This window comes from Ambystoma mexicanum, chromosome 10 (genome assembly GCF_040938575.1).
Source record: "Ambystoma mexicanum isolate Mex_15411 chromosome 10, UKY_AmexF1_1, whole genome shotgun sequence".
NCBI classification, from domain to species: Eukaryota; Metazoa; Chordata; class Amphibia; order Caudata; family Ambystomatidae; genus Ambystoma; species Ambystoma mexicanum.
In genome coordinates, this window is record NC_090932.1 from 1602803327 (window position 1) to 1602816378 (window position 13052).

Consider the following 13052-nt stretch of genomic DNA (forward strand, 5'->3'; position numbering starts at 1 on the left):
TGTCGGCGTTTGAGTGCTTGTTGAAATGATTCTATCACATATATGCTCTGCCCGCACCCTGTTGGGCGGGGTGAAGCTTTCTAGTCCAATGTTTGATTAATTATGACCATCCCACAACCGTGAAGGAAGAGTGAATTCCTTGTAATCCTAGTACTCCTGCATGGTTATCTTCATTAGTACCCTGGGAGGCTATGCCAACCAATGAGCATGCGTGTGATGCAGGCTGTATTCACCAAGGAAACACTGCGTTCCGAGCATTTTCATTGTTGTCTGGTTCTTCCCTTCCCCGCTCCCCCTTCACCTTAGCGCACGTGTAGCTAATGGTGTTTTTTTTCAAAACGAAAAAGAAATGGACCTTTATTGTTGTGCGGCCTGGCACCACTCATTGCTGCTATCTGCAAAGTCGTTTTCGTGTTGATGACAACATGAAAAACGGACTTGAGGAACAGCAGCACTGCCGGGCTGGGACAAAGGTAGGTTTATTTTCTTCTTGGGTGGTGGGCTATCACCTACAGGGTCGGCCTGCCACCTTGGGGCATATCGCCTCGTTAGCACCCTGGAAGGCGCGGTCAACCAATGAAAATGCCCGGAACTAAGGAAAGCCAGCGTTCGGAGCGTTTTCATTGGTGTCGGACTCTTCCCCGCTCCGAAGAGTTTTCAGTGTTCCTATTGGCATCCTTTTCTGCCGCTGTGAAAACGGAGTGCTTTCTTGACACTGCAGTGAGGTATATGCGACTGTCTTGGAGCATTTCTTTACTTAAAGGTGCAGTAGCCACACTCTGTTTGCAGGATAATTAAGGATTGTAGTTTTCTTTTCTCGTTCCGTGTTCACTTCAGTACATGAAAGCAGGTTATAAATGCTGGCCTGTGTTTTCTTCTTTTCTTTTTAAACACCTCTGATTCTGAAGAAAATTAAGACCATTAACTATTTTACTGCGTGATTGACTTACTTTCAAAGATGGTGTTCTCTTGCTTAAAATGTGTTCCGGTCTAATGCTTGTGCACCTCAAATGCTTGTTATTTAGAAGCTACTTCTGATGAGAGACTTGTGATTTAAAGTAACTAACGTTTCCATCCGTAGTGTATTGCCCAATGATGTCACCAAGTGACCAAGCGAGTGCACACTTTGACCCTATCTGTTGCTTTTATTCCACGCTTTACGTACTAAGCGACTGAGTCGCTATACCTCTATTTGCCCCTTCCGAGTAACGCGTAACCCAGTATCCTTGGTGTACAGTGTTTCTAAATGAAATGGATTCTGAGGTATCTGTGCCCAAATGTGTGGAGTGTCCTTATTCAAGCATCCGAATACTGCCCTTTTTGCATCTCCACTCTGGTAACCATTCTTGCAACACACCTCTGGCTTGCCGGTCAGCTATGGGGGTAGCTAGTCTTGTTTATTTGTGACTCGGTTGACTCCATGCATCACTGTTATGTAGCTTGTTGTTGTTTTTACAAGTGTAGCTATGTGCTTATTTCACATCAAGAAGAACCATCCCATGCAGATGTAGGTCACCTTTCCCAGATTGATAGCACCCAGGGCCAGCAGCTGTGAATCTAGCAGTTAAATAAGCACCTGTAGTTCACGAAAAATGATGCACAGATAATGCAGCCAACCAGGCCAGAAGATGAGGGTAAAGTGTCAAAGGAATAAATGACCCTGGTTTCAAATTTCAACAGACAAAAGTGCAAAATGAAAGTACAGTAATGTCCTTTTCAGAAGGATGCAAGCCTTTCACTAACCAGTCCCAGCGGCTGCAATGCAAAACACCACCCGTCACATCACTTGCAGATATTCTGTAGTTATGTTGCCCACCCAGCACTTGAACTCACCATTAGGACTCCAATGCCTGGCTAGTCTGCTAGCACACGCTTCATTAACCACTCTGTGAAATCCCAGAGATGAGGAGCGCAAAAAATCACATGATTTAAGCCTGCGCACTTCATCAGTGAGAGTAGAATCTGGCCCCTGGCAAGAACAGAATTACAAAATGTCTTTCAAGTAAGCATGGCCTTCAATGCTCCAAGGCAAACATTTGTTTGAGATCTACCCTCTGGCTTGGGGGCTCTGTGTTGGGAAGGACTAAAAACTCCACTTTTGTACGTTTTTCGTAAAATGAAATACAATTCATATTAATTCAACAGATGGGATATAATTTATTTTTCTTGGTTCAATAGCCGGGCATAGAAAGAAAACTTCAACCTAGCAGCATATGGTTATTGTGCAAAAACTATTTGTATGTAAGTTAGTTCCTGAGCAGTCCTGTTGTACTGTTGAAAATGATTCTCAAAGGAATTTGAGAAAGTTGAGAAGTATTCCCTCTTGTGTGTTGGCAAAATGGCATTCACGATGGTTGGTTCTCAAAGGCGGGGAATTTTGAAGGGAAAAGCCATTGCATGAGCAGTGAATATGCTTAGGTGATCTAGTCTAGCCCCCCACACCAAAACACGCACGCATGTATATACCCTACTCTTGATTGCAGAGTCCCAGAAAGACTAGTCTCAGAGTCGAAACCACTCGGAGAAGACTCTGCTCTTGTTGTATGCTTCCTGGCCACATGGCCATGACAAACCAGCTCCGGAATTGATCCTGTCTTTCCTTTCTAAAAGCAGTTCCCATTGTTGACTATCCTACAGTTGCTTCATGGTTTGCATGTTCACCCCGTCTTGTTCAACACCTATTGTAGACTAGTGATCAACATCATTAGAGTATGGTGTAAGGTTTCTATGTTTGCAGACCAGATACAGATTTCTTTCACGTTTGAAAGAGGCCCTTACGCTTACTCAATTGTCCCCGGGTTCTGTGGACAGGCTCAGATGGATGCAACTTGTTCTTCCTAAATGAAGACCTACCTGGGATCCTCATCGGGTCTGCCAATGAGCTTAGCATTTCCATCTCCGGAACTCGAACCCTGGACCTAGGTGGCTGTCAGATATTTGGAGAGTGGGTGCTAACTGACTATCCATGTTCCCTAACTTCAATCAGTGTAGTCACAGCAGCTCAGTATCTATTATGGATTGTTAGGAAAGACCTTGTGTTGGCAGGCCTTTCCTAACAAACCATAGTAGATTAGAAATTATTAATGGCAACTGAACAGTTGTAGACTGTGCAAACTCCTATCTATGGAACACCAAGAAAGACTGAAAGACAAGCAGCCAAGGTAACATTACACTCCTGGTCACAAACCGATATCCAAACGTAGTCCGGTCTCGCACTCTCTTCACTCACGTGCTCCAGAGGTTTGGTCCCGCTTAGCCCTCGCAGCAGTCGTCTACAGCGACTCTGTAAAATAACATTGCAGTCCGAGCGACGCTACTGTGCAATACACACCTTCAAGGGAAAAAAATGGTTTGAAAGAAACTGAAAGCAACGCCTTCTCAATGAAACACTGCCCTTTCATTTCTGCCCTTTTCTTGTCGAGTGCCGAAAAAAAAAATGTTTCCGTCCAAACTTGTCTAAACTTACAAAATTGTTGAGCATCTCTCTTGCATGCACCTTTTCAGCTTCATAAATGCTAGCCAAAAGAAATAAATGGGAATGAAGCTTGCCTTTGTCACTATAAACGTATAGTTACCAGGGATAGTATGCTTCATTACCAAAACGTATATGTAACAGGCTAGTGCAGTTTCCTTGTTGTAGTCTTGTGTTATTTCAGTTGGATTAAAGTGTCAGATTGAAATTGCTTGTTCTAACAGGATCGCCCAACACTGGAACATGATGTCCGACTGGCTAATAACAGGCGACACCCCTCAAATGTGTCAACAAAACACTCGGCAGTCAACTTACTGTTTCAATGGGCTTCTCCATCAACGAGAAAAACTCAGTCTAGTGTCGAGCCAAGTAAAAAAGTTTGTAGGGGCACACATTTGAACAAACGACAGTCTTCCCCTTCAATGAGAGAGAAAAAATGGTCACAAGCAATTAGTCTGTGGGGTGATCTGGTGGTGGTTTCGAAACCTCTGGTTCTATCGCTGCAGTTGTGGACCAAAGAAAACCTTTCAACAAACCAGCTAAAAGCCACTCTCACTACAGACTCATCCCTAACAGGGTAGGGGGGACGCCTTCTCCATCACACTGTACACAGGGTGTGGGCACAAGCTTTAACCAAGAAACATATCAACCTTCTAGAACTAGCAGTCTTCAAAGCGCTTCAAACTTTCAAACCACAGCTAGTGCAAAAGACAGTCCTCATTCTAATAGACAGCGCCACAGCCATGCTCCATTAAACAAACAAGGAGGGACATGCTCTCCAAACTAGTCCAGAACATTAGGCTGTGGGCAGTAAAACACAATTTGTTTCTCCTAGCACAACCTGTTCCAAAGGGAACTCAATTCTCTGGCAGACGTACTAAGCAGAAGTGTGGTGCTGCCCTCAGAACAAAAGTGGCAGTTAAATGCAGACTTGCTATACAAAGTCTTCTCAAACAGGGGTTCCCAGACATAGACCTCTTTGCTACCCAAGAGAACGCACAATGCTAAGACTACGCATCCATTTTTCCCCACACAAGATCTAATGGGAATGGTTTTAATGAACTGGTCAGGGAAATTTGCCTATGCTTTTCCCCCCAACACCACTTCTCAACAGAATAATGCACAAGCTACACCAGGAACCAGTAATGCTGATCCAAATAGCTCCAATGTGGGCACTACAAACAAGGTTTTCACACATGCAAATGATGTCTTTGTCCTCCCATCAAACTGCCGTGCCCATTAAACATGTTGCCACAGAACCACAAGTCTACAAGTTGTATGCCAGTATAAATGTTGGGGGTTCTCCAATATTAAATGTCATTTCATTTGTGCGTCCCGACGAAGACGACCATCAGTTCTTATGATCGAACTAGATTCAGTTTGTCGTCGAAACTACGTCTTTGGAAGAAACTCTGTAATTCTGCACTTGTAGTAGGCACTTAGCACTTTTTTGATAGCACCTTCTTATTGATTAGTATATACTTCTCATGAAATATAGATGGATATGGATTACATCCAGCAGTATCATATAGGTTGCTTTTAGATATATTTTTCTAGATTTTTTTCAATGTTGATATACATTTATATGTATTTTATGATGTTACTGTGTGAATGTAAAAAACCTTTTTTTATTCTATGTTTTTGATGAATAATAAAATATGTTATATTTGTTTATCTGACTGAGCCTCTTTCCCCTCCACACTTATCCACTTATCTGAATCATTTATCCTTTGAATAATTGTTGTATTTACCTGTGTGACCCCTTGCCTTGCTTTGTCACCGAACCAAGGGACAACACTTCACTCATGGTCTCAGTCATTGAACTTAGCAGCCTGGCTTCTGAAGTCAAAGAATGTGGTCATTGTAACCTAGACCAGAGGTGCATAGACATTCTAAAAGAAGCACACAAGCCAAACGCAAGACGTTGTTATTTCAGAAAATTGAAACGTTTTGTGTTATGGTGCAGAGCACGTACTATCAATACAATTGACTGTTCATCTTCACATATAGTACACTATCTGCTATATCTGTTAGACTCGGCTTAGTCTTCAATTCATTACGAGTACATCTAGCTGCTCTCTCAGCCTACACCACATCAGAGGTGTTTCCATTGTCCCCATCCCCATGGAGTCCTATAGGACTCCATGGGAATGCGTACTTACACAACACTGCCTCCGGAATTCCCGGGTCACCGGGGTCGTAATGCCCCAGTGATTCCAGGAATCACGGTGGCCGAATGGTAATACGGGTCCGGCAGTAACCTGCCGGTTTTTCCGGCTTGGTTACCGCCGGACTCGTAATGAGGCCCAACGTTGTGCTGCATACAAATCCTTGTTCTTCTCTAAAATTCATCTTTGAGTTCCATGTAAATCAATCCATTGAACTTGTTGCTTTCTTCCAACATGCAAAGAAAAGCCTAGATACCCTAGATGTCAGAATAGTGATCATCTATTCCTTAAAAAGGAATAGGCTATTGTAACTCGCTCTATCTAGCCCAGACAAAGGGCATGATCCAGTGACTGCAGCGGCTGCAAAACCTGGCAGCACGGGTGGCCACTGGCTCCCCCTTTGGAGACCATATCACCCCCACCCTTCGCTTGCATTGGCTTCCGGTGTCCAAGCGCATTGACTTCAAATCACTGCGTCTGGTTCACTGGGCCCTGTTGGGTCTTGGGGCTGTCTATTTGCAGGAAAAATGTGATCGCTACTGCCCAATGTGCGATCTCCGCTCACGGACAGCTGGCCTTTTTGTGATCCCTGCCTGTAGGCGTGCTAGGATGGGGAGGGGGGCTGAGCGTTCTCGGTGGCAGCGGCCAGATTGTGGAATGCCCTGCTGCCCACTTTAAAACCTACTGCAGATCTGGAATTTAGACAGTTCCTGAAAACGTTTCTATTTTAGAGCAGAATGAGGCGGATAGTATTGGTTTCCTAGCGCCAAGATGCCTTTTGGCGATAGTGCACTCTATAAATCCTTGTAACATAACTTAAAGCGCACATCCACCACAAGGGCACCTTGGCGCTAGGGCATTTAAACCGAAACAATCTGCAGCTTTCCTAAAAAAGGAGAGTTTTCAAAGATCGTCGGAATTGCAGATGATTTGTTAAATTCTGCATTGCTGTGGGTAACTCATTCTACAGAGTGGCAGCTGCAACTGAAAATGAACAGCCACCTAAACGAGCTCTCCGAAATGTCGGAATAAAGACCAAGTTGCCAGTTTCGGAGCGTAGGGACCTGGCGGGGATGTTGGGCCTAAATTTGTCATGCAAGAATTCAGCACCCAGCCCATAGTACGACCAGTGTACTAGGCATAAGGCCTTAAACTTAATCCTCTTTGCCACTGGAAGCCAGTGTAAAGCATGTATCACTGGATTGATATGGGCACCATATGGCGATCCTGTGGCTACCCCTGGCTGCCATGTTCTACAAGCGCTGGATCAACCCCATAGGTTCAGCCAAGTAAAGGGCATTGCAGTAATCAATGCAACTGGATATTAGAGAAGCAACCACCTGAGGGTGTAAGGCCTCCGGTAAGAACGGCATAATCCTGTGAAGCAGCTTTAGCAGATAGAATGCCGTCTTACAGACAGTGCTAACTTGTCCAGCCATCGATAGTGGTTGACAATACGACTCCTATGTTTTTCACAGACGCAACTGTGTAGGGAAGAACCCCCATAACTGATGACCAGAACGAAGATGTCCACAGAGAAGCCCTAGAAGGGGAACCCACCACCATCACTTACGTCTTGTCCCCATTCAGTTTAAGCCAGTTGCTATCCATCCGCCTTTCATGGCCGACAGGCACTTGCACAACCTCAACGCCACCTCTGATTGGTCAAGATCTAACCGCACCAAAATCTGGCTTTTGTCGGCATAAGCATAGCATCTGAAGACTTGAGAGCAGATGAGGGCAACTAGCGACTGAATGTAGATATTAAATAACATGGGGGACAAGGCGGCGCCCTGATGGACACCACAAGATAGAACGTTACAGAAAAGGGAGGAGGTAAAGTGACTGATCATTCCCCGATAGAAAAGAAGAAAACCAGGCCGAGAGACCTGCTGTGGCCAGGTGGGACAGCAAGATGGAATGGTCGACCATATCAAACGCAGCTGACAGGTCAAGTAATATCAGAGCCCCCACTCCATCATTATCTGCCAACATAGCCAGATCATCCAATGCCGACACTAGGGCACTCTCAGTACCCCGACCCGGTCGGAACCCGCGCTAAACCGGGTTCAGGTCATTAGAGTGCGACGGGAGGAAAAAATAAAACGAGTGCGTTATAAATAACCTGCCCTTCCACTGTGAAACTAACGCCTAGATACCTACGGGTTATGTGCACTGCAAATAAATACAAAACAAACAAACAAAGGTAACCAGATACAAGAGGGGACACCAAAGACTCTTAATACTTTCATCAAGAAGAGAAGTGAGATAAGACGATAGTTGGTCAGAACCGAAGGATCGAGCAAAGGTTTTTTTTTTTTAACAGTGGTAGAACAATGGCTTGTTTTTGCTCAGACCGAATAATACCCTGTTGAAAGGAACAATTAACCATAGTAGGAACCAGAGTGATAACCTCTGGAAGAACTTCCTGCAAGACCACCACCAGCATAAGATCTGATGGAGCTGCCGATTTCTGTTTAGTAATCACCTTAAGTACATCCTCAGTTGAAAAACCGGAAAGCCAGACCAGGAATGAAGAGGACTGGTATAAGGCAGCCTTAGAAGTAAATGATTTAATGACTGAAAATAGCTCCCTCGACTGATAAATAGCCGTCACAACTCTACCCGTGAAAAAAGTCTGCTTGGCAAAGTTTGATCGCTTTATGGTAGTTGTAGGTCAGATTCCGGAAGCAGGCCTTCTCCTGTAAATCGTAATTTCTGCACCATTTCAGCTGTGCCGAGAACCATGGTGCAGAGGGGCGATTCCGAGGGCGAATGATTACTATGCTAATCGTATAGATGGCATATATATTGCTATGCTAACCGTGATATGTCATCCATGTATGGAATCGGATCCCCTCTGCATGGAGGCGAGAAGCTTTTGAGGATCTGGTGGGTCTAACTGCCGTACATCTGGCCTTTCACCTGCTCCCCCGGGGCCTGCTGCAGCGCACCACCTGGCCTGCCCACTACTTGTATGAATTTATCCATGCCACCCTTGCTTCTCCCCGTTTCCTTCGTCATGGTGGTGCGTCCTACCACCAAAGCCACCCCCACGACCCGTTCTCCCACCCAGCAATCCTCCATAGCCAAAGAGAGGAGAGAATGGTGAAGACTATTATTAAGTACTAGTCTACCCATCCGAGATGGGCGCGCAACATGGCACAATAGGCTCCAGGCTCACCACATCAGCATTACCTCACTGCCTGATATTTTAACGGAGATGGGGCTCACCGTATATCGCGCAGAGGGCTCTCTGCACAGGGAGGCCAACTATCCGCTTCTCTGACACTGCACCAGCTGCTGCCGTGGCCACTCAGTAGCCTATGAGCCTCTGCTCCTCCTTCGCACTCCTGGTCATACCACAGCTCCACATGGACGTATAGCCAGCCGAATCGCCACCTCACGCTTGACTCCCCAAGCCGCGTCTTGGCACAAAGTCTGCTGCCCCTGCACTAGTCCTAGTCAGTCAATGCACCTTCTGCTCTGCTCCTCCGCTTTGCATCACAAGGTCCCCTAGCGACAATTGCAGCATCCGCCCGCATCTTTGGTCAGACCGATACCAGCATGTTGTACAGCCTCAGATCCCAAACAACGTTCACCAGCCCACCGCGGGGATATCACAGACTGTCAGGCCAGGTTAGACACTGCTAGGATGAGCAGAGTGCACTCCTCCCTCAATCGATTGCCATGGATGTGCAGAGCTTCACCAGAAAGCTGCGATCCTATGCCGCTGCTCCACAGGGCCCAAATGTACTCCAGTTAGATAATCCCAGCATGGTCTCAATTTTGACCATCTGGGTGCATTCAGAGCGTAGCGACTGGGTTACATCTGGGTGACTTGCAGTGTAGCTGATGTATTATATTTGGATGATTGTTAAAATGTAGCCAATGTATTGAAACTCTCCCACTCCATGCTTATGGAAACTAGCCGAAGGCACGTGTACTGACCCACACGCATCTGCCATCATACACCACTCAAAGACACTTTGCACAACACCTCTGCCATAAGAATGCAGCTACTGTTGATGACAAATTCAATAGGTAGCTGCACACATTAGGACTATCATTAGGACTATACTGCTCTCGCAAAACCTCTCTAGACTACTTCACACCACCCATCCACATGCCAGCTCGACATGGGTGGCTAGCAGGAATTGGCCATCCCTTCATATCTTCGTATTGGCCAATATACACACACGCATACTAGCACCGCCTAGATTTTTCCCATACCTGAATTCCACGCCACCTCCCCGCCTACCCCTCAATTGCGGTGTGACCATACATATGGTGAATGGCACTATACAAATACTGTATGTATTTACTTCCTATATACTTCCAGTTTGCAGAATCGGTGAATACTCCTGTTCGACCATTCCCTCTTTGCACAATCTCAGTATATTCCATGTTTAAACATATCAATACTTAACAGGCTGGTTGGACAATCCTGGATTGGCAATTTGTGCACTCTGTTTGACAAAATAAGTGGACTCCCAGTTTGAAAAATCCCAGTGTATAGCCTCAAAATTATCCCCAAATAGTATGCGATGAAACTGCTGCAAGGAACACACCAATTGGGAACCTTAAACTGAAAAGACAACCTACATTCCTATACCTGTAAAACATCAAAGTAAGCAGTGCGATGAGACTGCAGACCCACCACACTGAGTCATGGTTTTCCACATCCCTGGGCCGACCATCGTCTTAATGACCTGTTTTAATTATTATGCTGATGGTGCATTGTTTCCTTCTAGAGCATAATCACTAGCACATGGACCTTTTACGAAGGCAAAAGATCTTATGCATAGAAGCAGGCTTGGCCTTTGGTTTTCATGATTTTAGGAAAGGCAATTGTGACTGTGTGTGCATTTTCAGTATGGTATGATATGGCATTTGTAACGCGCCTATACGCATGTGTTTCAAGGTGCAACGAGGCAAGGGAGGGTGAACAGACGGAAGACGAACAACGATCCTACTAGGCCAAGTGTCATTCAGATCGCGCGTGCATGGGACTGAGAAGTGGGAAAGTGCGGGGGAGGTGGACAGTGAGTACATGGGATAAATAAATAACAATAAGTAAATGAAGTACGGCCAGCAGGTGGCAAGTGCAAGGGTAAGTGCAGACAACTGGTGTTGAGTGCTGGTAGTAGTACTAGTAGGGATACAGAAACAGTCCCAAAGTGCGAAGCTGCCAGGAAGGCAGTGCAGGTGTGCAACTGGCAGGGGAGGGGACCTGTGCCATAAATCAGAAGGTGGCCAGGTAACCAGTGCAGTGTCCGATTCAGTCAGTCAGTTAGCAGCAGGGGGAAGGAGAAAAGGCAAAAGCAAAGAGAAAGGTTTTGAGGTGTCTACGGAAGCGGAGATGATTCGCCTCGAGTTTCAGGGAAGGAGGGAGGTTGTTCCAGAGTGGTGCCCGGGCAGAGGAAAGGGATCTACCCCCAACTCATTGCTTGGAGAAGCGACTGACCCTGAGGGAGTTGGAGGCGGATGAGTGAAAGGCTCGAGAAGGAAGTTATTTAGAGAGAAAGTTGAAGGTAATGAGGCCAGGGGGCCCCAGATGGCCTTGTGGACAATGCAGAGGGTTTTAAACGTAATCCTTGCAGCCACTGGGAGCCAGTGAAGGGATTTCGGTCCTGGGGAGATACGATCCCAGAGCTTGAGGCCAAGGACAAGTCTTGGAGTCCCGATTTGGATAAATTGAAGAGGGCGGAGAGTAGAGGCAGGTAGATTTAGAAAGAAGTGGGAAAGTGCTCCACATTAACATGCTTATGGGAATTAACCTATTAAAACAGTGGAATTTTGTGTGATTTGATGCTTGAAAGATCTTTTCAACCCGATTTTAATGCTGTTCCATGTGTTTACAGGAAGTGAGTGCCTTTGGTGACGATGGCGAAGGAGACAACCTTGATGCGTGGACTGTACAGTGCGGTGACACATACTGGGAACGTGAAGAGGCTGTGCGCTTCAAACATATAGGAACAGATGTGTTTTTGACCATTACAGGTGAACAGTACAGCCACCCCATCAGGGGCCAGAGGGAGGTCCATGGCATGTCCACGCCAAATGCAAACAACTATTGGAAAGCGATGGAAGGGGTCTTCATCAAACCAAGCACCGAGCCTGGCGCAGGGAGACATGATGAACTGTGAAGGCAATGTGTAACAGCATTGTGGGTTCGTGTTCCATAGACCTCCTAATGGAACTTCTGCACATGACCACATGCGTTAGGAGAGAAAAAAGTCTGTTTCTGGGAAATATGATTTTTGTTTTGTTTTTGAGAAGGAAATCTAAACCACCTTGTGGAAATAGTCCAGAAAATCTTGTGGAAAACATTGAGGTGGGATGGTTAACACGCGATCCAAGAGGCACTTGAACATTAAACGCCTACTATTTTTTAAAAAGTCTGAGCTGCAATAAAACAAAGGGATACCTTCTTTTTGACTGTCTGATAGCCTACTCAATCTTTGCGTGAGGTGGATCAGGTGCTTTGATTTCTACTGTATTTGCCCAAGTGGTCCAAAAGAACAGGTGTGCTGTGGACATTTAATGGCCGAATAAAAAATAAAAAAGCAATTGTGCGGGTGAGGGGGGTGGCAAGGCAAGTGGGATATTTGTTCATCTGTAGCTATTGATATTTGAAAGATTGCAGAGCTCCATGTCGACTTGACAAGCAATCGTGCTTGTAATTTACGAGGGGCGCTGCAATTTCATTTACTCGCATTTTGCAAATTACAAAACATTTCCCGTCGAAGAATGTAAAATTCAGGACTGTTTGATTTTTAATTTTCTGCTATGTTTCACCTGGTCTGAGCCACAAGTGAGAACACGAATACTGTTCCACATCTCTGCTTAGCAATTTACCAATAGAGTCCCAACTTCTTGTCAACGTTTCAGGTGTCCGTTCTGGGGCTCTGTGGTGGATGCAATGCAAATACTGTATTTATTTCATTTCTATTGTCCATTAAATAGAAAATAAATGACTTGAAGGAACCTTGTGTGTATGTATATAGATCTCGCCTTTGGTGGGTCAGGCTCAAAGACGATCTGCTTTACTCTGGCAAGAAACGGTGAAGGCTTCATGAAGCAAGACACAGACAACAAATTCAAAGTTCACATGTTTTATGAATTCAAATGTCAGGATGGTTGAAGGCCTAGCTTGTCCTATGCTAAGGTGGGATTTCCCTACTTAAAGACACTAAGGAATTGCTGAGTCTGGAAGTTCAACTTAAAAGTCTGTCTGTGTCCAAAACCTATACTTGGCCACACAACTAAAGCTAAACAATGTGTAGGGATGTCGGCAATAAAACAAATGGTGTCCCACATAATGTTCTGAGCTTCTTCCAGCTTTAGGTTTACTTCTTAGCTCGCCTTCCCCAAGTTCAAGACAGTTTCACAAAAGCTTTGGGGTTCCC

The 13052-nt window shown here is 45.4% G+C and overlaps 1 protein-coding gene across 1 annotated transcript in view; it reads left to right on the forward strand.

The window, feature by feature from the left end:
- The window catches only part of SDF2L1 (stromal cell derived factor 2 like 1), an 80888-nt gene extending 68258 nt beyond the window's left edge, over positions 1 to 12630 (forward strand). The window contains exon 3 of the mRNA XM_069619975.1: positions 11505 to 12630. Within this exon, the coding sequence (XP_069476076.1) occupies positions 11505 to 11789 (285 nt within the window). The 3' untranslated portion in view covers positions 11790 to 12630. The remainder of the gene's footprint in view (positions 1 to 11504) is intronic.
- Positions 12631 to 13052: the final 422 nt, after the last annotated feature.